Source organism: Aquarana catesbeiana, linkage group LG05 (genome assembly GCF_042186555.1).
Source record: "Aquarana catesbeiana isolate 2022-GZ linkage group LG05, ASM4218655v1, whole genome shotgun sequence".
NCBI classification, from domain to species: domain Eukaryota; kingdom Metazoa; phylum Chordata; class Amphibia; order Anura; family Ranidae; genus Aquarana; species Aquarana catesbeiana.
The window spans coordinates 493,888,089-493,914,311 of NC_133328.1; the positions used below are offsets into that span (position 1 = coordinate 493,888,089).

General features: G+C 44.4%; 1 protein-coding gene across 1 annotated transcript in view; it reads left to right on the plus strand.

Annotated features, from left to right (window-relative positions):
• Window positions 1–389: 389 nt before the first annotated feature.
• Window positions 390–26,223, plus strand: part of LOC141146060 (meprin A subunit beta-like) — a 183,547-nt gene continuing 157,713 nt past the window's right edge. Inside the window, exon 1 of the mRNA XM_073632822.1 lies at window positions 390–806. Coding sequence (XP_073488923.1) covers window positions 390–806 — 417 coding nt within the window. The remainder of the gene's footprint in view (window positions 807–26,223) is intronic.

Sequence of the window (26,223 nt, forward strand, 5' to 3'; positions counted from 1 at the left end):
CGAAACAAAATAACTAGATTAACGAAACGAAACTAAACGAAACAATTTTTTTCGTCATGCACATGTCTAGTATACTGTATGTTCCCAACTTCTAAACCTGTGAAGTCACGGTTTGCACTTTTGTGATGTAGCAATGGCTCTAGTGGTATTATTAAAATGAGAGGGGAGGGGGTGCACATGCGCGGGAGCTCCAAGATGGGCGCTTAAGCCCGGAGCTCCGCATCACCCCGGACCCACGTCGCACACAGCCCATCTCACGGCCACCCGGGACAGTGGCCTACGGGACACCCCAGCTCCTGAGCCCCCCCGTGCACACCCCTGGATGTCCAGACTGGCCGCCAGATGAGATCTCGGGCTGCAGTTTGACAGCATGGGGTGGGTGTACCAAGATGGCCACCGCCGCCACAGCAGCACAGCCACACGCGGCCTACACAGGGGGTGGATCCCAGGATCAGAGGCAAGTCTTAGCCCCAGCTACCCTCACCTACACCCAGGTGATCCTTGGGAGTACCCAGCTCCCCCTGATTCCCACTCCAACTTCCACAGAGTCCCTGCTGGTCCGCACCATGGAGAACTACACACTTTCCCTGGTCAGGCCTTCCAAAACCCACCTGCTTGCGACCCCACCCCCAGGCTTCCCAGTCCAGGACCCGGCTACTCTGCCAGGTGACCTATTCCTCAGGCTCTCTGACCTCCTAGAGAGGGGGCTAGCCAACACAGTGGCAAAAAACACAAGAGACATTAAATCTGATTTTCTAAACCTGGGCTCCATAATGGAGGCCATAGAAAACAAACTGGACGTTACGGTATTAGAATTCAGCCCACATTCAGGTCCTCCAAGACCAGCTTGAAACAGCCTTTTCCAGAATTGATGACTTGGAAAACAGGTCCAGAAGATATAACTTTAGAATCCAAGGCCTTCCTGAGACCATCACGGACATTTCCTCTGCAGTCCAAAAGCTTATCAAGGATTTAATCCCTAATACCCCCCCGCACCGCTTGGAGTTGGACAGAGCTCACAGGCTCCTGGGACTCCCTAGAAAAGATGGAACCCCTAGAGATGTAATCGTGAAGCCACACTTCTACGCTATAAAAGAAGTCATGCGACAATCACGCACCAAGCCAAAGGTGACATGCCAGGGTCATCACATACAAATCTTTGCAGATCTCTCCCCCTCAACAATTCAAAAGCGGAGAGCTCTCAAACCACTCCTGGCAGTCCTCTCTCAACAGGACGTTAAATATCGATGGGCCTTCTCATTTGCTGTGAAATGTACACTCCAGGGCAAGACAAACTCTTTCTCAAACTTGCCAGATGGCGAAAAGCTCTTCCTAAACCTCAAGCTCATATCGCAGGAAGCATCCACAGACTTTACCACCTCATCCGTAGGCTCTACCAAGCATTCCCCTCCAACAAGCCCGGTCTCCCCGTCTGGAACAAAGGAAAGACCAAGAGATCCAAAGATGGCAGGCCTCCCTAAGACTGCAACAATTACCCTACTCTCATTTGTTCTCCTCTCCCATGATAGTGGTTCTGCCTGTTGATGAAGCTACTTGCTCCTAACCTACGTGGCTACGTGGCCAAACTGTTTACCCCCCCCCCCGTTTATGCATTTCAAGTTCTTTTCCTGTTGCTAGTTACAAGCAAATTACAGGACATGACAAGTGTTTCTCTATTGTCTAAAAAACTGTGCCATCAATGTTCACATGCTAACTCCAAGGCCCTAGACATTGAGAAGTTTAGAGCTCTACTCTGGAGCTTTCCCGACCTCCATCGAGCACAGCTCCAGGGGCGCCAGGAACTCAGATTTTCCCGTGGCCTGAGGGATAGTAATTTTTCTTGCATTCAGGGCCCGAAACGGGCAGTCTCAGTGCCTTGAGCTTTGTGCTCCTTAAAGTGGTGTTCCGGCCGAAATGATACTTTTTAAATAAAAATACCCTTATAATACACAAGCTTAATATATTCTAGTAAAGTTAGTCTGTAAACTAAGGTCTGTTTTGTTAGTTTATAGCAGTAGTTTGTTATTTTATAAACTTACAGCAGGCCGTGGCCATCTTAAGTGTGGGCATCTGAAGCCAGACTGTATTTCTTCCTGCATCTCATCCTTGCAGATTTCGCACATGCTCAGTGCAGCACAAGCAGTGTAATAGGTTTCAGGTCGGGTTTCCATAGCAACGACAGTGTCAGAGGAAGTTGCTGCCCCTTCCCAGAAGGCATTGCAAACAGGAAATGATGCGATGGGCCACGGCCAGGGAGGAGGAAGTGAAAAATGAATACAGCAGATATACAGTAAGTGCTGAGAATTTTTTTTAAATATCCAATTCGTTTACAGTGCACAGTTTAGTGAGGGATGCTGAAGAGTTGTAAAAGTGGGTGGAACTCCACTTTAAAGGGGCCCTCCCTCTCCCCCCCCCACTGGAGAGGGGAGGGAGACACCCCAGAGGGAGTTCTGGGGATCTCTTCATTTTTATTTTTTCACCCAATGTTCTATAGATATGATAATATTGGTTGTGTTTAATTTTTGTTACTGTCTCACATAGAAATAAGGGTCTGGGGTGACCCCTTTGGGCCTCCACCTAACCCATAGTAGCAGCTTCCCTGTTTCTGTGGGATGGGTTGTCGGCCCTCATTACGGAGCAGATGATTTTTTTTCGGTAGGAGTTTAGGAGGAGTGTTCCATGCCAAACCCGATTGGTCTTTTCCTTATTTTGTTTACTATCCTCTTTTTCCCTATCTCTAACTCTTCACCGTTTTCTAGCCAATCTACAGGTTGTGATGTGTACCTGGTTCCAGACCCGGATCAAAACCCGCCATACGTTCAGAACTATTTCCAACAGAAGAAGACGGCAATGGATAGGTGACGGTAGTTTCGACAGCATTCCACCCCTCTGTTCTCTGGCTAACTCAAACCCAACAGGGACGAATTTCAGGATAGCTACACCTAATGCTCAGGGACTAAACTTCCCCTGGAAACAGAGGAAAGCACTTGAAAATGATCACTCCCTCAAACTAGACATAGTTATGCTCCAAGAGACACGCTTCCCGGCCTGATACAACCCCAGATTCCTACACGCATATTACCCAACATTTTACTTAGTGAATGCAGCAAACAAGACCAAGGGGGTAGCAATCTTATTCTCTAAGCATAGTAAATTCTCCCCGATCGCGGACTACAGAGACCCAGAGGGACGTTTTCTACTAGTAAAGGGGACTGTGGAGGGGTGGTTATATTTCATAGTATCCTACTACGCCCCCAATAAGGGACAGACTAAATTCTTCCAGTCTCTCTTCAAAACCATAAACCCCCTCTTGGAGGGCACAGTCATTTTTGGAGGGGACTCGAACGTTGCCTTTGACCAAGGGCTATAGAGGACCAAACCGACTATGGCTCAGTTGTCATGCCCCACTAAGGCGAGTCTCAAAATAGCTAGATTTCTTAGCTCACAAGGCCTTGTCGACATTTGGAGGGAACTGAACCCCTCAAAAAGACCACCAGTCCTATGCCAGGATCGACCATATCCTAGTTTTACCAAGCCTCATCCCATCAGCTCAAAAATCCACCATCACGGATACAGTCTGCTCAGATCACTCATTGGTAACGCTCTCCCTACATAATACACTTACAAGACTACAAGGAACAAACTGGTGATTAAGTGAATCGCTCCTTAGTGACCCCATCAAAACTAAAGAAATAGATGACTTCTTAAAGGAATACTTCAACCTGATTGACGTTGACAATATTTCCCCATAGATTTTGTGGGCATCCCACAAAGTGACTATTAGAGGCAAAATAATCCAACTAGTGACCCAAATCAAGAGAGAGCGACAGATGGACATTATCAAATTAGAAAAAACCTTTGCAACCCTAAAGACTAAACATAAGAAATACCCAACTAAGGCCTCAATAGAACAGTTAGATGCAGCTAGATTAGAGCTCAATCTAGCTCTCATGGCAAAAGCAGAGAAACACATTTGCTGGAGTGGGGTCAAATTCTACTCTCAGACAGACAAAATTGGTTCTATGTTAGCATCTAAACTTTCACCTTGGTATTGCACCCACACCCTCCCCAAAATTAGGGTAGCAGGTCAACCCCCTACAGCCAATCCAAACAAAATACGCAAAGCCTTCCATGACTTTTACACTAAGCTCTACAGCACAGCCCCCATGGACAAGGGCCCAATAATCTCCAACTTCCCGAAGGACCTTCCCTTACCGACTCTATCTACCGAACATAAAACATTTTTGGTTGAGGAGATATTGAAGGTCATAAAAGATCTCAAGAAGGGTTCAGCCCCTGGACCTGACGGTCTGTCAGTACCCTATTAAAAGGCCTTTGCTGGCACTCTCACCCCCTACTTGGCAAAATTTTTCAACGCAAAAAACCCTAGGCTCTCCCTTAGACCCTCAACGCAACACTGCCTACATAACCGTAATACCCAAACCAGACAAAAACCAGAAAGAGGTGGGGACCTATAGACCCCTCTCCCTCATAAACAATGACCTAAAGATTCTAACAAAAAATCTTGCCAATCACCTAGCTTCCTTCATTAGTCGGTACGTCCACAAGGACCAGGTGGGATTTATCCCTGGCAGACAGGGGCCGGACCAAATCTGAAGGCCAATAGACATAATTTACCCTACTACAATCTAGCTGGGGTAAGAGCCCCAAACAAGAAGGAATGCTACTATCCCTTGATTTACATAAGGCTTTTGACTCGGTCGACTGGCCTTATATTTTCACCCTCATGGAGTGCTGGGGACTTGGCCAGCGCTTCATGGGGGTTCTTCACTCCCTTTACTCTTCCCTGAAAGCTCTGATACGCCTCCAGGGACATTACTCAAAACCCCTTAGTATATCTAGGGGCACTAGACAGGGCTTCCCACTGTCCCCCTTAATTTTTGCTATTGCAATCGAGTCCTTGGTGATGGCAATATGCTCCAACCCCAACATCCAAGGAGTAACTTGCGGCTCTCAAACTGATAAATGCGGCCTATTCGCCGCAATTAGCATGCTGCTGTTTATTACTTCACAGATTACAACCCTTCCCACTCTCTGCAAACTATTGAACAAATTTACAGCCATCTCGGGCCTCCAGGTAAACTACTCTAAATCCCACGCTTTAAACATTTCTCTTAAACCAGAAACAGTTACAACATTGAAAAGCTCTTTCCAGTTTAAGTGGAGCGACTCCTCTAATAAATACTCGGGGATCACTCTCATGGGCCAAAATAGAACACTTGTACTCATCGAACTTCCCTCCCATGTACCAGAAGCTAGAGTCTGATCTGAAAAACTGGGCTAAGGGGGAGCTATCCTGGCTAGGAAGAATTACTCCATAAAAATTACGCTCCTCCCCAGATTGCTCTACCTATTCAAATCCCTCCCAATCAATATAAGGAAAGATCATTTGAAATCTATCCAAAGCAAAGTCACTAAATTCGTCTGGGGGGTTCCAGGCCACAGGATACCCCAAAAAACCCTATTCCAACTTAGGACATGGGGCGGGTTGGGTCTACCATGCCTGTTATGGTATTTTCAAGCAGCAAGAATAGCTCAACTATCCACTGTGTACTTCAGACTCGAAAAACCTGACTGGGTTCAAATAGAGAGACAGACAGCCACACCTACACCTTAGATTATCTCCTATGGGTCCCCTCCAAAGATCGATCCCCAATACTGTTGCCCATCCTATTACAAACCCTTACTCTCTGGGACAAAATGAGATTGGACACCTCACTTACCTCTGAATGTCAGCCCCTAGCATATATCTTTCACAATCCGGACTTTAAACCCGGTCAAGACATTTAATCCTTTAAATGGTGGTTGGACAAGGGGTTTTATATGATTGTCCATTTCTTCACTCTCTTGGGACCAATATCCCAGAGCTTCTGTGCTCAGCAGCTTGAAATTCCAACCTCGGAACAATACTTATTTCAACAAATACAACACTTTCTCCATAGGTTCTGGAAGGGGAAACCCACCCCACCCAGATTCACACCTTACGAACTATGGTGTGGACAGGCCACAGATCAGAGGGGTGGAATCTCCATCATCTACCAGTCACTTGTTCACCCGTCTTGCAAATCACCTTATATGCTGGCTTGGGAAAACGACCTCCCAAATTCAATGGGATTTGGAGCGGTGGCAGACCTCCTTTTCTAGATCCTTTTCTAGATCCTGGCTACCATTTTTCCTACAACAAACCCTTATGCCCCGTACACACGGTCGGATTTTCCGACTGAAAATGTTCGATGGGAGATTGTTGACGGAAATTCCGACCGTGTGTAGGCTTCATCGGACATTTTCCATCGGAATTTCCGTCACACAAAATTCGAGAGCTGGTTCTCAAATTTTCCGAGAACAAAATCCGTAGTCGTAAATTCTGATCGTGTGTACACAATTCCGATGCACAAAGTTCCACGCATGCTCAGAATCAAGCAGAAGAGCCGCACTGGCTATTGAACTTAATTTTTCTCGGCTCATCATACATGTTGTACGTCATCGCGTTCTTGACGTTCGGAATTTCCGACAAGCTTTGTGTGACCGTGTGTATGCAAAACAAGTTTGAGCCAACATCCGTCGGAAAAAATCGTGGTTGCCAACTCATAGGTTCCATGGCCCACATTTGGTGGGAGTGTCCCAGAATTGGGTCGTTCTGGAACAAGATGTTTGCCTTGATCCAAAAAGTGACAAGTTACCAGCTCCCAAGAACCCCAGCCATTGCTCTCCTAAATTCGAACCTTGCAAAGACTTCCAAAGCCAACCGCAAATTGATAAAATTTTATGCTGTTAGGGGCCAAGCTGACCATAGCCAAAGCTTGGAAACAACCCAGGGTCTCCTTCTTAGCAGCCAGATGAAAGATCTTGTGGATTATGTCCCAGGAGAAGTTGACTAGCATTTTAACGGATACGGCCTCTACATTTGAAACTATTTGGGAACTTTGGGCCCTGCATGTGGGCATCTCTTTCATACCTGGAATCCAGGTCTAACAAATAGTCTCTATCATCTAGCTTATACCTCCCTTCCTGTTGATTGGCTCTTCCCCCTTTTCTTTTCTCTTCTCATGTTCAACTATTCTCCCCTCTTCTCTCCCTTTTCTCCTGCACTATAGTGCATCCTAACATACAAAGTGAATACACGGGTTTGTTACCTAAATGAAAGTATGACAAGCGGTCCTTTCCACTAGGCTCGAAGGTTTGGTTCTAGTGCTTTTCTACCCTCCACAAGGCTCATAGCTTCTTCATGGATTGTTGGGGTGGTCCTTCAGGCACAGTAAGATCCCATACGGGGTGCTGGGAGTGCTTCCCCCAAAAATCCTGCTACATTAACCAAAATGCGAGAGGGATTCTCAGGGTTTTCGGAGCCAAACCATGTTTTATTGTCTTACTCTTATTTGACCTCTGGTTTTATATGTAATCACAATTGTTTCTCATTGCTTCACTGGAAATAGTGTATTTCATGTATTCTTGTATTTAAAAAATAAAAATCTTTGAAAAAAAAAAAATGAGAGGGGAAAGAGGGCAACCTTGAAGGGTTTTATTAGCCAGATAAGTTGGCCTCATTTACCATACCTACATCTATCGAGGATGAGTAGAATGAATCTATCCAGTGGAACATTTTTTTCCAATAGTAAGAAAACACAATATTAAGACAAGAAACAATAAAGTTCACAAAGAAATCCAACAACAAAAATGAATGGAAATATAAATACATTTATGGGCACATAAAGGCAATAACCTGTGTGAGAAAATATGGCCCGAATGCATATAAAAGAGCCACAAAAATAAAAATAAAAGGCAGTTCATAGCACAGGATAAATAATCAATGATTCAAAACACTAACAATACACTAGATGAAATGATTGTATCATTTCAGAAAAAGGTCCACATCATACCTATAGTTCATAGCTGATGGAATCCTGGCATGGAGATTAAAAATCCAAAAGACCTCCCTTTCAAGGAGCTTCCTGTGGGTGTCACCTTCTCGAAGAGAACATGTAACCCTTTCCAAACCACAGAATTTAAAGTGTTTGAAGTGTTTTGAGACATTGGACAATTCCTTGTCGCTAGTGTAAGAAGCACCATGATAATGTTCGCTAACTCTGGCTCGTAGAGGACTTACACCCTACATTCTGTAGTCTACATGATGTACATTCTATGGCATAGACCACTTTACAAGTGCCACAGTTGACATAGTTACGGATGGTAAATTCTCTCCCAGTAACCCAAACAGTGATGGTTTTATGTTTTACTGCTGAGCTTGTCGCAAAAGCAGTAGATGTTCAAGCCACATATATATGAGCCACATATATATATATTGACAGTCAATCATGTCTTGTTCTGTCATGAAGGCAAAATTAGGCTGGGGATAAAATATTCCCCAGACAAAGGTGATTACATTTTGGGCAGAACAAGAAGAACCTTTTATCTTGCAGTGCTTTTTGTCAGTTTTCCCCCGTTCTTATTCAAAAGAGACAATCTTTCCTTCATGGAGGCTATACGGATGGCTCTATCAATATGCCACTGTTTGTAACCATGTACTTTCAGCCTAGTGGTGATATCGCATTCATGAAGTAAAGAATCCATGTCAGAGCAATTGCACCTCACTCTAATATACTCCCCCAGAGGCACAGACTTGATAGTGTGCATTGAATGACAGCTGGTAGCCAAAAGGAAAGAATTTCCAGCACATTCCTGGGACAAGGAGGGGAAAACGCTCTGCCAAGAAGACACAACTATCCTCGCCAGACCCGCAGCAAGAAGGACTGACACTCACACCAGTACGTGTAATGTAGCTAATCTCTCTAAAGCCTCATTGACTGTTTCAGAAAGTTCACTTTTGTCCAAGGGTCTTTCTTTTTCACCGTCTCGTGGAGACTTGGCGTTCTTCATCACATATGTGAATAACAACTCTTTGAATTTAGAATTCAGTTTTGAGAGTCAACCCACTCACATTAACTTTTTTGATGTCACTCTCACTGGTGATGTGAACGCCAATATTGTCCATTCCCACACCTTCCGTAAGGAATATGCTGGGAATTCTTTCCTTTTGGCTACCAGCTGTCATCCAATGCACACTATCAAATCTGTGCCTGTGGGGGAGTATATTAGAACGAGGTGCAATTGTTCTGACATTCTTTCCTTTATGAATGCAATAACATCACCTCTAGGGTGAAAGTACGTTATTACAAACAGTGGCATATTGATAGAGCCATCCGCATAGCCTCCATGAAGGAAAGATCGCCTCTTTTGAATAAGAACAGGGGGAAAACAGACAAAAAGCACTACAAGATAAAAGGTGGTTCTTGTTCTACCCAAAATCCAATCGCCTTTGTCACTACCTTCTCACATGAGTTTAATTTCGTTAAGGGTATCATTTCCAAATATCTACCAGTTTTATATGCAGATTCTGATCTTGTTCCCATTTTGTCTGCAGGCTGCAAATTTTCAAGCCGTTGTTCAAGTACTCCGGGGAATATTTGATCCCATAGTCTATTTCTGTCTTCAAGACAGAACAAGACATGGTTGACTGTCTCTGGCTCATATACAGTGCCTTACAAAAGTATTCACCCCCCCTATTTTGTTACATTACAGCCTTTGGTTGAATGTTTTTTTGTAATCTGAATTATATGTGATGGTTCAGAACACAATAGTCTAAGTTGGTGAAGTAAAATTAGAAAAATATATACATAAAACGATTTTTCAGAAATAAAAAACTGATAATTGGCATATGTGTATGTATTTACCCCCTTTGTTTTGAAGCCCATAAAAATCTCTGGTGCAACCAATTACCTTCAGAAGTCACACAATTAGTGAAATGATGTCCACCTGTGTGCAATCTAAGTGTCACATGATCTGTCATTACATATACGCACCTTTTTGAAAGGCCCCAGAGGCTGCAACACCTAAGCAAGAGGAACCACTCACCAAACACTGCCATGAAGACCAAGGAACTCTCCAAACAAGTAAGGGACAATGTTATTGAGAAGTACAAGTCTGGGTTAGGTTATAAAAAATATCCAAATCTTTAATGATTTCTAGGAGCACCATCAAATCTATCATAACCAAATTGAAAGAAAATGGCACAACAGCAATCCTGCCAAGAGACGGCCGCACACCAAAACTCATGGACCAGACAAGGAGGGCATTAATCAGAGAGGCAGCACAGAGAGGTAACCCTGGAGCTGCAGAGTTCCACAGCAGAGACTGGAGTATCTGTACATAGGCTGACAATAAGCCATAGAGTTGGGCTTTATGGCAGAGTGGCCAGAAGAAAGCCATTACTTTCAGCAAAAAACAAAATGGCACATTTGTTTGCGAAAAGGCATGTGGGAGACTCCCAAAATGTATGGAGGAAGGTGCTCTGGTCTGATGAGACTAAAATTGAACTTTTTGACCATCAAAGAAAACGCTATGTCCCACACAAACCCAAATCATCACATCACCCAGCAGTCGGGACTGGGAAACTGGTCAGAGTTGAGGGAAAGATGGATGGTGCTAAATACAGGGATATTCTTGAGTAAAACCTGTACCACTCTGTGTGTGATTTGAGGCTAGGACAGAGGTTCACCTTCCAGCAGGACAATGACCCCAAACACACTGCTAAAGTAACACTTGAGTGGTTTAAGGGGAAACATGTAAATGTGTTGGAATGGCCCAGTCAAAGCCCAGACCTCAATCCAATAGAAAATCTGTGGTCAGACTTAAAAATCGCTGTTCACAAGCACAAACCATCCAACTTGAAGGAGCTGAAGCAGTTTTGCAAGGAGGAGTGGACCAAAATCCCAGTGTTAAGATGTGGCAAGCTCATAGAGACTTATCCAAAGCGACTTGGAGCTGTGATAGCCGCAAAAGATGGCTCTACAAAGTATTGACTATAGGGAGGTGAATAGTTAAGCACATTGACTTTTTCTGTCATTTTGTCCTATTTGTTGTTTGCTTCACAATAATAATAAAAAAATCTTCAAAGTTGTGGGCATGTTCTGTAAGTTAAATGATGCAAATCCTCAAACAATCCATGTTAATTCCAGGTTGTGAGGCAACAAAACACGAAAAATGCCAAGGGGGTGAATACTTTTGCAAGGTACTGTATATATGTGGTTTGAACACCTGCCGCTTTTGCGGCAAGCACAGCACTAAACCTAAAACCATCACTACTTGTGCTACTGGGAGAGAATTTACCATCCTTAACTATGTCAACTGTGGCACTTCTAATGCGGTCTATGCCATAGAATGTACATCATGTAGACTACAGTATGTAGGGTGTACGTCATGCCTTCTGCGAGCCAGAGTTAGCAAACATTATCATGGCGCTTCTTAAACTAGCGACAAGGGACTGTCCAATGTCTTGAAACACGTCAAACACTTTAAATTCTGTGGTTTGGAAAGGGTAAAGATTCTCTCCGAGAAGGTGACACCCACAGGGAGCTCCTTTGAAAGGGAGGTCTGGTGGATTTTTAATCTCCACACTAGGATTCCGGCAGGTATGAACTACAGGTATAATGTGGACCTTTTTCTGAAATGTTACCATCATTTAATCTAGTGTACTGTTTTTTTTAATTTTTTATAATTACATTTTTTTACTTTATTAGAATTCAGCTTGACAGTCATCTAAGGACAAAGACATATGTCCATATATAACATTTACATAATATCCAAAACTCTATATACACATATCAAAATATTCTATTCAAAAAGAAAAAAACAAGTGAAACGAGAAAAAAGAAGAGAGAAATAAAAGGTAGAAAACACTTCCTCGCTTAACATACAATATATTATAAAAGTTGAATTTGCTCCGACACCCCCCAGTTAAGGGCCCCAGCCTCCCTAGCTATTCATGTTCCTAATATCTCTCAGTGCATCAATCAATCATTATACCCCTAATTCCAAAAAAAAAAAAAAGTGAAATGAATTTTCTGAAATGATACCATCATTTCGTCTAGTGTACTGTAATGCCCTGTACACACGGTCGGATATTGATCGGACATTCCGACAACAAAATCCATGGATTTTTTTCAAACGGATGTTGGCTCAAACTTGTCTTGCATACACACGGTCACACAAAGTTGTCGGAAAATCTGATCGTTCTGAACGTGGTGACGTAAAACACGTACGTCAGGACTATAAACGGGGCAGTAGCCAATAGCTTTTGTCTCTTAATTTATTCTGAGCATGCGTGGAACTTTGTGCGTCGGATTTGTGTACACATGATTGGAATTTCCGACAGCGGATTTTGTTGTCGGAAAATTTTATAGCAAGCTCTCAAACTTTGTGTGTTGGAAATTCCTATGGAAAATGTGTGATGGAGCCTACACACGGTCGGAATTTCCGACAAAAGGGTCCTATCACACATTTTCCATCGGAAAATCCTATCGTGTGTACAGGGCATTAGTGTTTTGAATCATTGATTATTAATCCTGTGCTATTAACTGCCTTTTTTTGTGGTTCTTTTATATGCCTTGAGGCTATATATTTTCACACAGGCTATTGCCTTTATGTGCCCATATATGTATTTATATTTCCATTAATTTTTCATTTGTTGCTTGATTTCTTTGTGAACTTTATTGTTTCTTGACTTAATATTGTGTCCATGTCCATAAGCTTTCTCAGTGTCATGCCTGTTTACCAATTAAGCAATTTGTATTTTAAATCGCACATTTGTCTGATTGCTTGTTGGGTAGGTGGAGTTTTTTGCACTATATATACTCTGTATCTCACTACATTATTGTGATGTGATCAAGGCGGTTTGCTGAAACATGTTAGCCTTCTTGTATACTCTCTTCATTTATTGAATAAATCTTCTATACGGATTTGTACTTGCCGGCTCACTGGATTTGGTTGCTCACTTGTTGTCTGGAGGGCATCATAGCCCGAGCACCCATCTGTGGACTCCATCCATGAACTTCATTTAGAGGTTCCCATGTTCAGAGCTCTGCATCTGTTGTCTATCTGCCTTCTCTGTGTTGGCTGCTAAAAGTAATGAGGAGATGCACTTGGAGCTGGAAAAGTGGATTGGACTGAGAGTCTTGCAAGTATTGTCTCATGCTTCTCCACACTGCATAAAACCCACGTGGTCAAGATGAATTATCTTAGATGAGTAATAAGATGGTTAGCTAGGACTTTGGTAAAGAGTTTGAGGTCTGTATTCAGTAAGGAGGTCAGTCTATAATTGTGCACGTGACAGGTCTTTGCTGTCCTTTGGTACCACTGTTATACGGGCACAGAGTGTGTCTGGGGGTATAGGAAGGCTCTGAAGACCAGAACTGTGTGGCTGGATAAAAGAGGGAGACCATGTTTTTTTAAAAAGTTTTATAGTATTGTTGAGTAAAGCCGTCTGGGCCAGGTGACTTCCCCGAGCATAGATTTAAGAACTAGCCGAAATTCCTCTTAAGATATCAGCATTCATGAAGTCTCACACTTTTTTGGAGAGTTTTCATTAGCCTGATTCAGCAAGATATTGAGATATGGAAGCAGATACACTATATTCTCAAAAGTATTGGGACACCTGCCTTTACATGCACAAGAACTTTAATGGAATCCTAGTCTTATTCCGTAGCGTTCAATATTGAGTTGGCCCGCCCTTTGCAGCTATAACAGCTTCAACTCTTCTGGGAAGGCTGTCCACAAGGTTTAGGAGTGTGTCTATGGGAATGGTTGACTATTCTTCCAGAAGCGCATTTGTGAGATCAGGCACTGATGTTGGACGAGAAGGCCTGGCGTGCAGTCTTTGCTCTAATTCATCCCAATGGTGTCCTATCGAGGTGAGGTCAGGACTCTGTGCAGGCCAGTCAAGTTCCTCCACTCCAAACTTGCTCATCCATGTTTTTTTTTTGGACCTTGCTTTGTGCACTGGTACGCAGTCATGTTGGAACAGGAAGGGGCCTTCCCCAAACTGTTCCCACAAATCTGGGAGCATGAAATTGTCCAAACTGTCTTGTTATGCTAACCCCTTAAGAGTTCCCTTCACTGGAACTTGGGGGCCAAGCCCAACCCCTGAAAAACAATCCCACACCATAATCCCTCCTCCACCAAATGCTTTGGACCAGTGCACAAAGCAAGGTCCAGAAAGACATGGATGAGCGAGTTTGGGGTGGAGGAACTTAACTGGCCTGAGTTGGGCTTGGCCTAGGGTTGCTACCTTTTCTTCAAGTCAAACCCGAACACTTTAGCGGCACACAGCAAATTTGTTTTTTTAATAGTATAAACTATACATATATTTTTCTGCTATTAAATAACATTTTTAATCATATGAAGTTATTAACAAGAGTACCCCTTTACATCAGAGTCCACAGAGTTCCCCTTTTACATCTGAACTCGCAGTTGCTATTTACTGTAAGGGGGGACTCAGAGGCCAGTGAATCCTCTTCTCCAATCCGATATCGCCAAAAGGATCACCAAAATATATATATAAATAAATAAAGAAGGGGAACTCAAATGCTCACTGTGCAAAGTTTAAAATGTATTAAGGTCCAATAAGAACTACTCACATGTATTGTGAAAAAAAACAAGCATGTAGCACTACAGTGTGCTGAATGGTCCAAGGATGGCAGTGGGTGAGGTCATCCGTGCGTGGCTCCTCCTCTGTACACGTTGCGTTCGTCAGAACTTCCTCAGCAGGGCGGGGCCACGGCGTCACCTAGCAACTTTATAAAAGCCTCTGTTGTCATGGCAACGGAAGACACAGGCAAGCAGTGATTAGTGCGGCTCACGCTTACAAAAGGACAAGAAGCCTGTCAGCATTCCAGGCGTCAAAACAGACACCCATGTCCAGTCATTTGTAAAAAATGTAAAAATATATATAAGAAAAACATTTCTTATAAAAAAGACTTACTGAAAACTTCAATAGTCTAAAAACTCAAAACAAGGTATCATGCTGTCCCCTAGTGGGTAAACAGCAAATCTAACCTAACTATTTAAAATATTGTGTATAAAAAAAGAAGCAAACGCCTTACGTTTCTTCACATTAAATCTGCACTGCTTGCATGCCGGACACAGTCCACAAGCATAGAAGCCCGAGAGAAAAGAAAAAATGATATTTTCCTTAAAAATAGGTGGATCAATAACCTCTGGAGCGATAGCATCCCTCAAAATGGGGGCTCTTTTATAAATAAATTGGGGACATGGAGGAAGGACTGTTCCCAGTACTCTATCCTTTCTCAATACCTCCCAATGTTTATTTACTATCCTCTCAAATTGCTTATATTGAATATTAAAATCTAAAATTATTTTAAATTCATGCTTAGTTACCTTTTTATTATTTTAATCTGATACCAAATTAATTCCATCTAGGACCCCTATCCTCCCTATCCCATTCTGAATTAGATCTTTATAGTAACCTTTCTGATGGAATCTATCGGCCAAAACCTGAGCTTGAGCCAGAAAATCAGTAGTAGAAGAGCAATTTCGCCTCAGGCGAATAAATTGCCCCCTCAGAATATTACAAAGCCAACTTTTATGATAACGGTTGAGAGGGATATACCCATTTCGATCAGTTGGTTTAAAATAATTCTGTGTCTTAAATTTGACTCCCTCCTTATAAATCTCTAAATCAAGGAACACCATCCTCTGGGTATCAATGTTCCATAAAAGAAAGATATATTTCTGGTGTTGTTATTCAACTTCAGCATAAATGCTTCAAGGCTAACAATGTCTCCCTCCCAGATCATGATAAGCTCATCAATGTATCATTTGTAGCACTTTAATTGACTGGGACGTTCCTGAAAAATACTTTCCTCCTCCCATAAGGCCATAAAAAGATTTGCCACATAGGGGGCAAATCTAGCCCCCATGGCAACACCCATGATTTGGAGGTAGACATTTCTGTCATACCAGAAGTAATTCTTGGTTAGACAGAATTCCAAGCATTGTAGTAAAAATTTCCTATGCTTACTGGTAAGATTATTATTATTATTATTATAATACAGGATTTATATAGCGCCAACAGTTTGCGCAGAGCTTTACAACATGAGGGCAGACAGTACACTTACAATACAAATCAATACAGGAGGGATCCGAGGGCCCTGCTCATTAGAGCTTACAATCTAGAAGGGAGGGTCAAGTGGAAACAAAATGTAATAACTGTGGGGGTGAGCTGATGGAGAAAATGAAAAAAAAGTTGTTGGTGATAGGTATGGGTAGGGTAGGCTTCTTTGAAGAGAAGGGTTTTCAGGGATCATCTAAAAGCTAACAGAGTTGGAGATAAGCGGACAGATTGGGGTAGGGCATTCCATAGGATTGGAGAGGCTTTAGAAAAGTCCTGGAGGTGAGCATGGAAGGAGGTGATGAGGGAGCTAGAGAGCAGAAGGTCTTGAGAGGAACGAAGAGAACGAGTAGGTTGGTATTTAGAGACTAGGTTAGTGATGTAGCTGGGGGCTAAATTGTGGATGGCTTTGTACGTAGTTGTTAGTATTTTGAATTTAATTCTTTGGCCTAGCGGAAGCCAGTGGAGGGATTGACAGAGAGGGGTAGCAGAGACAGAGCGATTTTTTTTAAGGTGGATGAGTCTAACAGCAGCATTCATGATGGATTGAAGAGGTGATAGACTATGTAGAGGTAAGCCAATGAGAAGGGAGTTGCAGTAGTCGAGGTGAGAGATGACCAGCGAGTGAATTAAGAGATTTGTTGTGTCATTGGTTAGAAAGGGGGGTATTTTGGAGCTATTCTGGAGGTTGAGGCGGCAGGATTTGGACAGTGATTGGAGGTGGTGCTTAAAAGAGAGTTCAGAGTCCAGGACTACACTTACAACCTTGGTATGTGGGGATGGGCTTATAGTTGTGCCATCGATTTTGATGGAGATCAAGGGAAGGGGCATATGGGGGAGGAAAAATTATAAGTTCGGTTTTGGATAGATTGAGTTTGAGAAAGTGGTGTGTCATCCGGACTGATATATCTGATAGTAAATTAGTGATACGTGAGGAGACAACAGAGGGAGTGAGCTGAGGGGTAAAGAAATAGATTTGGGTGTCTTCTGCGTAGAGGTGGTATTGGAAGCCATGGGAGGCTATCAGCTGACCCAGGGAGGAGGTGTAGATTGAAAATAGGAGAGGTCCAAGAACAGAACCTTGGGGGACCCCAACTGAGAAAGGAAGAGGAGAAGAGGAAGTAGAGTTGTAGGAAACGCTAAAGGTGCGGTTGAATAAGTAGGAAGAGAACCAGCGAAGAGTACAGTCATGGAGACCAAAGGCGTGGAGTTTTTTGAGGAGGGGGGGTGGTCAACCGTATCAAAGGCAGCAGAGAGGTCCAGGAGTAGGAGTACAGAATAGTGTTGATTGGTTTTGGCCGTTAGTAGATCGTTTGTTAGTTTTAGGAGAGCAGTTTCTGTGGAGTGTTGAGGACGAAATCCAGACTGAAGGGGATCAAGAAGGCTATTATCAGTGAGGTGGGCGTTCAGTTGGTTGTATACCAGATGTTCGAGGAATTTGGATAAGAAGGGGAGTAAGGAGATGGGGCGTAGGTTCTTAAGATTGAATGGGTCCAGTGAGGGCTTTTTAAGTATGGGTCTGACAAGTGCATGTTTTAGAGAGTTGGGGAAGATGCCAGAAGAGAGGGAGAGATTGAAGATGTGGGTTAGAGAGTGTAGCATAGAGCCAGAGGGTGAACGTAGCATTTGTGAGGGAACAAGATCCAGAGGGCAGGTGGTAAGGTGGACATTAGCAAGTAGTTTAGCAACCTCGTCTATAGTGGTGGGGTTGAAAGAGGGAAGTAACGATTGTGCCTGTGGGCATGAAGTGTAAAGCGTGGAGGGTATCGGAACAGTAGAGATCTCCTCACTAATTGTATCAATCTTCTGTTTGAAGTGATTGGCAATCTCCTGGGCAGTGAGTGAGTTGGCGGGTGGAGGAGGTGAAGGGCGAAGTAGAGAGTTGAAGGCAGAGAAGAGTTGACGGGGACGGGATGAGAAGTTGCTAATGAGAGTGATAAAATAGGTCTGCTTGGCAGTGAGGAGGCTGGAATTGTATTTTTGGAGGGCAGATTTATATTGGTTGAAATCTCTCTGAGACTAATGCCCTGTACACACGATCAGACTTTCCGATGGAAAATGTGCAATCGGAGCCTGTTGTCCGAAATTCCAACCATGTGTAGGCTCCATCGGACTTTTTCCATCGGAATTTCCGACACACAAAGTTTGAGAGCTGGATCTAAAATTTTCCGACAACAAAATCCGTTCGCGTAAATTCCGGTCGTGCAAACTATAGGCCTATTTCTCTGCTCAACTCGGATATTAAACTGCTTGGCAAAATTTTAGCTCTGAGATTGCAAGAACACATCGGGGACTTAGTGCACCCGGACCAGACAGGCTTTGTAACAGGACGTGAGGCAAGGGATAATACCATCCGGGCACTTCACCTGCTCCACTGTGTCAGGTCACCTTGAGGCTAGGTGACAGATGCACTCTGTAGGAGTCAGAAGTGCACCGCTAGGTAGTGGACCCTAGGACTGACTGCTGCGGATTGAACCCTGGGAGGTTCAGAAAGTAGGTCTACTGGATCACTGACACAGATCCCACTGGGAGCTAGAGCATAGATTCCCCAGGGCGCGGAGTCTAAGAGCCAGCAGGTGTTCACCAGAGCCTTTAGTGGTAAGGATGTACTGCGCTGCAGTCTGGCTTCAGGTCGCGGCCCCCAGGGTCTCACAGCTCACGCTCACGGTAGACTACAGGAGAAGAGGAAGGAGGCAGCAGGCTGGAACAACAAGGAAAGTAAGGGACAAGCCAAGGTCGGGGCCACAAGCAGACAAGGACAACAGAGTTCACGCTAAGGTTCAGGGTCACAGGCAAACAGGGATGGTTGGGGACACGCCAAAGGTCAGGGTCACGCGAGCAGACAGGAAGAGTTAAGAACAGGCCAAAGTCGGTAACTGGAATCAGACGTAGGAAACACAGCAAGTACACACGAAAGCTAACACACAATGGTTGATCAGCACTGCTGGCTTGCAGTGCACAGGTTAATATAAGGTTCCCTGATAGGGTCTGGGGTGGGGCCATGCTTAGAGGAGAGGTTATAAAACCAGTCAGGTGAGAGGCAGCTGGTCTTTAGAGATGAACACATGGAGACAGGAAAGCTGACAGAAAACTCTATTGCATAACCATGACACACTGGATACAACATGGCCCAGAGAAAGCCCCAAAGATCATACTATCGATGGACGCGGAAAAAGCCTTCGATAGGGTGAACTGGGGCTTCATGAATGAAGTCTTGAAGGGGGTGGGTTTGGGTGACTGTATGATGGGATGGATAATGGCTCTCTATGCGGACCCAAGAGCAAGGGTCAAAGTAAATGGTACAATTTCGGACTATCTCAATATATGAAATGGAACAAGGCAAGAGTGCCCACTCTCCCCATTAATATTTGCTATAATATTAGAGCCATTTCTCTGTAGGATTAGAAGCAATGGGGAGATATTGGGGATACGTATTGGAGATGTGGAACATAAGGTATCGGCCTATGCTGATGATTTACTATTCTATCTTTCAACACCTCAGACATCCTTAACCACTCTTATGCAAGAAATAGACAGATACGGTCATCTATCTAGTTTGCGCCATCTATCAGCATTATCATCCTGCAACATGAGATGATGGTCGTGAATGTATGGCACCACAATGAGCCTCAGAATCTAGTCACGGTATCTCTGTGCATTCAAAATACCATCAATGAAATGCACCTGTGTTTGTTGTCCACAACATATGCCTGCCCATACTATAACCCCACCACCACCATGGGCCACTCGATCCCCAACATTGACATTAGCAAACTGCTCACCCACATGACGCTATACACGCTGTCTGCCATCCGACCTGTACAGTGAAAACCGGGATTCATCTGTGAAGAGAACATCTCTCAAGTGCCAGACACCATAGAATGTGAGCATTTGCCCACTCACGTCTGTTACAGCGATGAATTGCAGTCAGGTCGAGACCCCGATGAGGACGTATGCAGATGAGTTTCCCTGAGATGGTTTCTGTGTGTGCAGAAATTCTTTGCAGAAATTCTTTGGTTATGCAAACCGATTGTTGCAGCTGTCCAGGTGGCTGGTCTCAGACGATCTTGGTGTTGAAGATGCTGGATGTGGAGGTCCTGGGCTGGTGTGGTTACACGTGGTCTGCAGTTGTGAGGCCAGTTGGATGTACTGTCAAATTCTCTGAAACGCATTTGGAGACGACTTATGGTAGAGAATTTAACATTCAATTCAAGGACAACAGTTCTGGTGCAGTCAGTATGCCAATTGCACGCTCCCTCGAAACTTGTGACATCTGAGGCATTGTGCTGTGTGATAAAACTGCACATTTTAGAGTGGCCTTTTATTGTGGCCAACCTAAGGCACACCTGTGCAATCATGCTGTCTAATCAGCATTTTGATATGCCACACCTGTGAGGTGGATGGATTATTTAAGCAAAGGAGAAGTGCTCACTAACACAGATTTGTGAACAATATTTGAGAGAAATAGGCCTTTTGTGTACATAGAAAAAGTCGTAGATCTTTTTAGTTCAGCTCATGGTAAATAGGGGCAAACACAAAAGTGTTGCATTTATAATTTTGCTCAGTGTGTGTGTGTGTATGTATGTGTGTATGCATGTGTGTGTGTGTGTATGTGTGTGTATGTATGTATGTGTATATATATATATATATATATATACATACATACACACACACAGTATCTCACAAAAGTGAGTACACCCCTCACATTTTTGTAAATATTTTATTATATCTTTTCATGTGGCAACACTGAAGAAATGACACTTTGCTATAATGTAAAGTAGCGAGTGTACAGGTTGTATAACAGTGTAAATTTGCTGTCCCCTCAAAATAACTCAACACACAACCATTAATGTCTAAACCGCTGGCAACAAAAGTGAGTACACCCCTAAGTGAAAATGTCCAAATTGGGCCCAATTAGCCATTTTCCCTCCCCGGTGTCATGTGACTTGTTAGTGTTAGAAGGTCTCAGGTGTGAATGGGTAGCAGGTGTGTTTAATTTGGTGTTATCACTCTCATTCTCTCATACTGGTCAATATGGCACCTCATGGCAAAGAACTCTCTGAGGATCTAAAAAAAAAGAATTGTTGCTCTACATAAAGATAGCCTAGGCTATAAGAAGATTGCCAAGACCCTGAAACTGAGCTACAGAACGGTGGCCAAGACCATACAGTGGTTTAACAGGACAGGTTCCACTCAGAACGGGCCTTGGCATGGTCGACCAAAGAAGTTGAATACACGTGCTCAGCATCATATTCAGAGGTTGTCTTTGGGAAATAGACGTATGGATTCTGCCAGCATTGCTGCAGAGTTTGAAGGGGTGGGGGGGTCAGCCTGTCAGTGCTCAGACCATATGCCGCACACTGCATCAAATTGGTCTGCATGGCCGTCGTCCCAAAAGGAAGCCTCTTCTAAAGATGCACAAGAAAGCCTGCAAACAGTTTGCTGAAGACAAGCAGACTAAGGACATGGATTACTGGAACCATGTCCTGTGGTCTGATGAGACCAAAATACATTTATTTGGTTCAGATGGTGCCAAGCGTGTGTGGCGGCAAACAGGTGAGGAGTCCAAAGGCAAGTGTGTCTTGCCTACAGTCAAGCATGGTGGTGGGAGTGCCATGGTCTGGGGCTGCATGAGTGCTGCCGTCCCTGGGGAGCTACAGTTCATTGAGGGAACCATGAATGCCAACATGTACTGTGACATAATAAAGCAGAGCATGAGCCCCTCCCTTTGGGGACTGGGCCGCAGGGCAATATTCCAACATGATAACAACCCCAAACACACCTCCAAGACTACCACTGCCTTGCTAAAAAAGCTGAGGGTAAAGGTGATGGACTGGCCAAGCATGTCTCCAGACGGAAGGTGGAGGAGCTCAAGGTCTCCAACATCCACCAGCTCCGTGATGTCGTCATGGAGGAGTGGAAGAGGAATCCAGTGGCAACTTGTGAATCTCTGGTGAACTCCATGCCCAAGAGGGTTAAGGCAGTGCTGGAAAATAATGGTAACCACACAAAATATTGACACTTTGGTGCCCAATTTGGACATTTTCACTTAGAGGTTTACTCACTTTTGTTGCCAGTGGTTTAGACATTAATGGCTGTGTGAGTTATTTTGAGGGGACAGCAAATCTACACTGTTATACAAGCTGTACACTCACTACTTTACATTGTACAAGGAAAAGAGAGTGGGACATAGGGGACAGTGGCTGATGTTGGCCCCATACTGTTCACACCCTAAAATGGCTGGACTATACCGGTACAGGTAAACGATGATAGACAGAATGTATAAAAGGAATTTATTACAAACAGGAAATACATGGTATACAGATTAAAATGCAAAAACAGAAATTCAAAGATCACCAAAGAATATCTGTAAATTACAAAATATTGACTGGTCTGGTTCTCGACTAGTTTCGCGATATTATCGCTTCCTCAGGAGGACCAATCTATAAGACAAATAATATAATGCAATACAGGCAAAAAACAATGTACAATACACTACAAGTAGTGATCTTAAAAACAGCATGTAGAAAGGGGAAAGAATAAAACATAATTACTAGTTCGGCTTACCCTATAATTGGGTGATCGTGTGCGGCACCGGGCCACCCAAACAACTCTCCCCCGCGGCGGACAAGGGGGATAGTTTAGAGCCCTCTAAGTAAAAAGCATAGCGTAAGTGGGGGGCTACAAAGATAGCTGGTGAAAGGATACAATGGATTAGCCAACCACATATTGAGGGAGCGGAAAGAGAGGGGAGGGAGGGCCAAGGGAAAAAGGGGGAAGGAAACTGGGGGGAGGGGGGGGGGGGAGGGGGGGAAAAGGGGAGGGGGGGAAAAAGGAGGGAGAAAGGGGGAGCGGGAAGGGAAGAGGGAAGGAGGGTAAGGGTAATGGAACATGGGAAGGGGAAGGGGGGGGAAGAAAGGGAGGGGGGGAGGGGGGGGGGGAGACTGGGAGGGACACCAGGGGAGGGGGTAGTGGAGGGAAGGGCAAAAAAGGGGGGGGGAGAGAGGGGGGGAAAGGGAAGGTAGGGGACGGGGTGAGGAGGAGCAGACAATGCACAGGAACAGGGAGGGTAAAGGGAGGAAGGGAAGGGGAACAAAACAAGAGGGATTACACTGGGCTAGTAAACAATAGAAGCGTGTGATATGGCTTACCATAATAGTTGGGACGAAGGGTAATACATATGCTAGCCACGAAAAGGCTTGCGATGGCGTGGGGGTCGGGTGGCCCATAATGAGCAGGAGAACCAACCAATTCCAAGCGCTGGGGCATCATGAAGGGTACAATGTGTGGAAGTCCACCACTAAGGGTAGATAACCACAGGGTTGCATGGCAGTCTGTCAATAAATAGTATCAAATGTAACATGAGATACAGGATAAAATCCAAGTGAAGGTATCTAAAATAGATAGCGTCGGGTAGAGGATAGTATCCAAGGTAAGAGAACATAACGTACCTATAGATGTACACCAGTGAGGTGTTGAAGGCCTCCGTTCCATCCCAGCCCCACGTCAGCAGTCTATCATGGGGAGAGCTCAGATGCTCACTCACAGGCCCGAGGGCCCATTAAGTGAGCTCCCCAACCCGGAGACGCCCACGACGCCGCCAGCCGGCAAGCGTCTGACGTCACCGGGTCAGTTTCTCCGCACTGCGCAGGTGCGCGGACCGCGCTACTGCGCAAGCGCGTTCAAGGCGAGCCCGTGGGTAGGAAACCCTGGGCTCCGCAAGGACAAGCAGGAGACGAACACCAGGGCGTCTTCTCCTGCCAGGAGAAACACATGTCCGCCGCTCGGAAAGGCACAGGCAGCCACGGACCACACAGGGCACCTAGGGTCAGCCGAACAAAATAAACAAAAACATTGAACATCATAACAAAAAATGGTAATAAATAAATGGCAGTATGTGTAAAAGAAATAAGAGTGGCAGTAAAATGCCACTCAATCCATTAAGGTGTTGGTAAACACAAACGGGACTTGGTCCCCATAGATGGCACTACAAACAGAGGGGGGCAGCATTGGCTACTGAGAGGCCTGGTTGAGAGATGAAAGCATTAATCAGTTGGGGCTACCTGTTGGTGAGTGATAGGAGTGAGAATAAGGACAGGGAACAAGGAGGGGGGGAAAGGGGTGTGGGGGGAGGGGGTGTAGGGGGGAGGGGGGGGGTTTTTGGATGTGCCAATGAAAGATGAAGTGTGTGTTGTAAATGAATGGAAGTGATGTGGTGAAGAGTGATGAGGGAATGAATGAAAATTATACATGGTTGATTGGTAGTGACAGATAATAAAATAAAAAACGTGAGCATGTGTAAAACAGTGGATCTGAATAAAACGTAGTAGGGATAGAAATCTGAGGATAATAGTGACAACCAACAGCAAGGAAGCCATGGTAGATGGGTGGGAAAAATGGAATAAATCCTAACAATAATTAGATTAGGGGTTAGATGACATGAAGGCAGGGAACTCCATAGGGTGTCAAACTACATAATATAATATTCTAGGCTAGAAAGGGGTAATCGCAGAAGGGCGATGATGTAGCAATGATAGGATTAGGTTACAAAGGGCCAACATGGGTAAGGGTCAGCTACGGATTAGGGGTATGGATAACACAATAATCACACTGGACCGGAAATTAAACGGTCCATAGTAGCACATACTCTTGGGTAAAGGGTAGTGAATATAGACTGACCAAACCCTATTAATGGCAATGATAGATGTAGTGTTAAAAGTATGAGTTGAAACATGGTATAGTGGGGTAAATGTGAAGGGACGTCTGACAATATGGAACTTAACCTGCATGGTCAGTGATAGGGCTGCTCCCATGTAAGGTCCATCTAAAGGAGGGGGCTCAAACTCCGACGTAATGGGATAATTAATAAACAAAAAGGTAATCTGAGTTAGGAATTAGAGGCACTCAAGGGGAAAAAGGAAAACGGGTGTGTTATCCACCCAATGAATATGCACAAATTGTGAGTATAGCCTCAAATAATAAGGGTAGTAAAATTTAAACCGTACCATCATCCAAATTAATATGTACAAGGAAAAGAGAGTGGGACATAGGGGACAGTGGCTGATGTTGGCCCCATACTGTTCACACCCTAAAATGGCTGGACTATACCGGTACAGGTAAACGATGATAGACAGAATGTATAAAAGGAATTTATTACAAACAGGAAATACATGGTATACAGATTAAAATGCAAAAACAGAAATTCAAAGATCACCAAAGAATATCTGTAAATTACAAAATATTGACTGGTCTGGTTCTCGACTAGTTTCGCGATATTATCGCTTCCTCAGGAGGACCAATCTATAAGACAAATAATATAATGCAATACAGGCAAAAAACAATGTACAATACACTACAAGTAGTGATCTTAAAAACAGCATGTAGAAAGGGGAAAGAATAAAACATAATTACTAGTTCGGCTTACCCTATAATTGGGTGATCGTGTGCGGCACCGGGCCACCCAAACAACTCTCCCCCGCGGCGGACAAGGGGGATAGTTTAGAGCCCTCTAAGTAAAAAGCATAGCGTAAGTGGGGGGCTACAAAGATAGCTGGTGAAAGGATACAATGGATTATGATGTTCAATGTTTTTGTTTATTTTGTTCGGCTGACCCTAGGTGCCCTGTGTGGTCCGTGGCTGCCTGTGCCTTCCGAGCGGCGGACATGTGTTTCTCCTGGCAGGAGAAGACGCCCTGGTGTTCGTCTCCTGCTTGTCCTTGCGGAGCCCAGGGTTTCCTACCCACGGGCTCGCCTTGAACGCGCTTGCGCAGTAGCGCGGTCCGCGCACCTGCGCAGTGCGGAGAAACTGACCCGGTGACGTCAGACGCTTGCCGGCTGGCGGCGTCGTGGGCGTCTCCGGGTTGGGGAGCTCACTTAATGGGCCCTCGGGCCTGTGAGTGAGCATCTGAGCTCTCCCCATGATAGACTGCTGACGTGGGGCTGGGATGGAACGGAGGCCTTCAACACCTCACTGGTGTACATCTATAGGTACGTTATGTTCTCTTACCTTGGATACTATCCTCTACCCGACGCTATCTATTTTAGATACCTTCACTTGGATTTTATCCTGTATCTCATGTTACATTTGATACTATTTATTGACAGACTGCCATGCAACCCTGTGGTTATCTACCCTTAGTGGTGGACTTCCACACATTGTACCCTTCATGATGCCCCAGCGCTTGGAATTGGTTGGTTCTCCTGCTCATTACGGGCCACCCGACCCCCACGCCATCGCAAGTC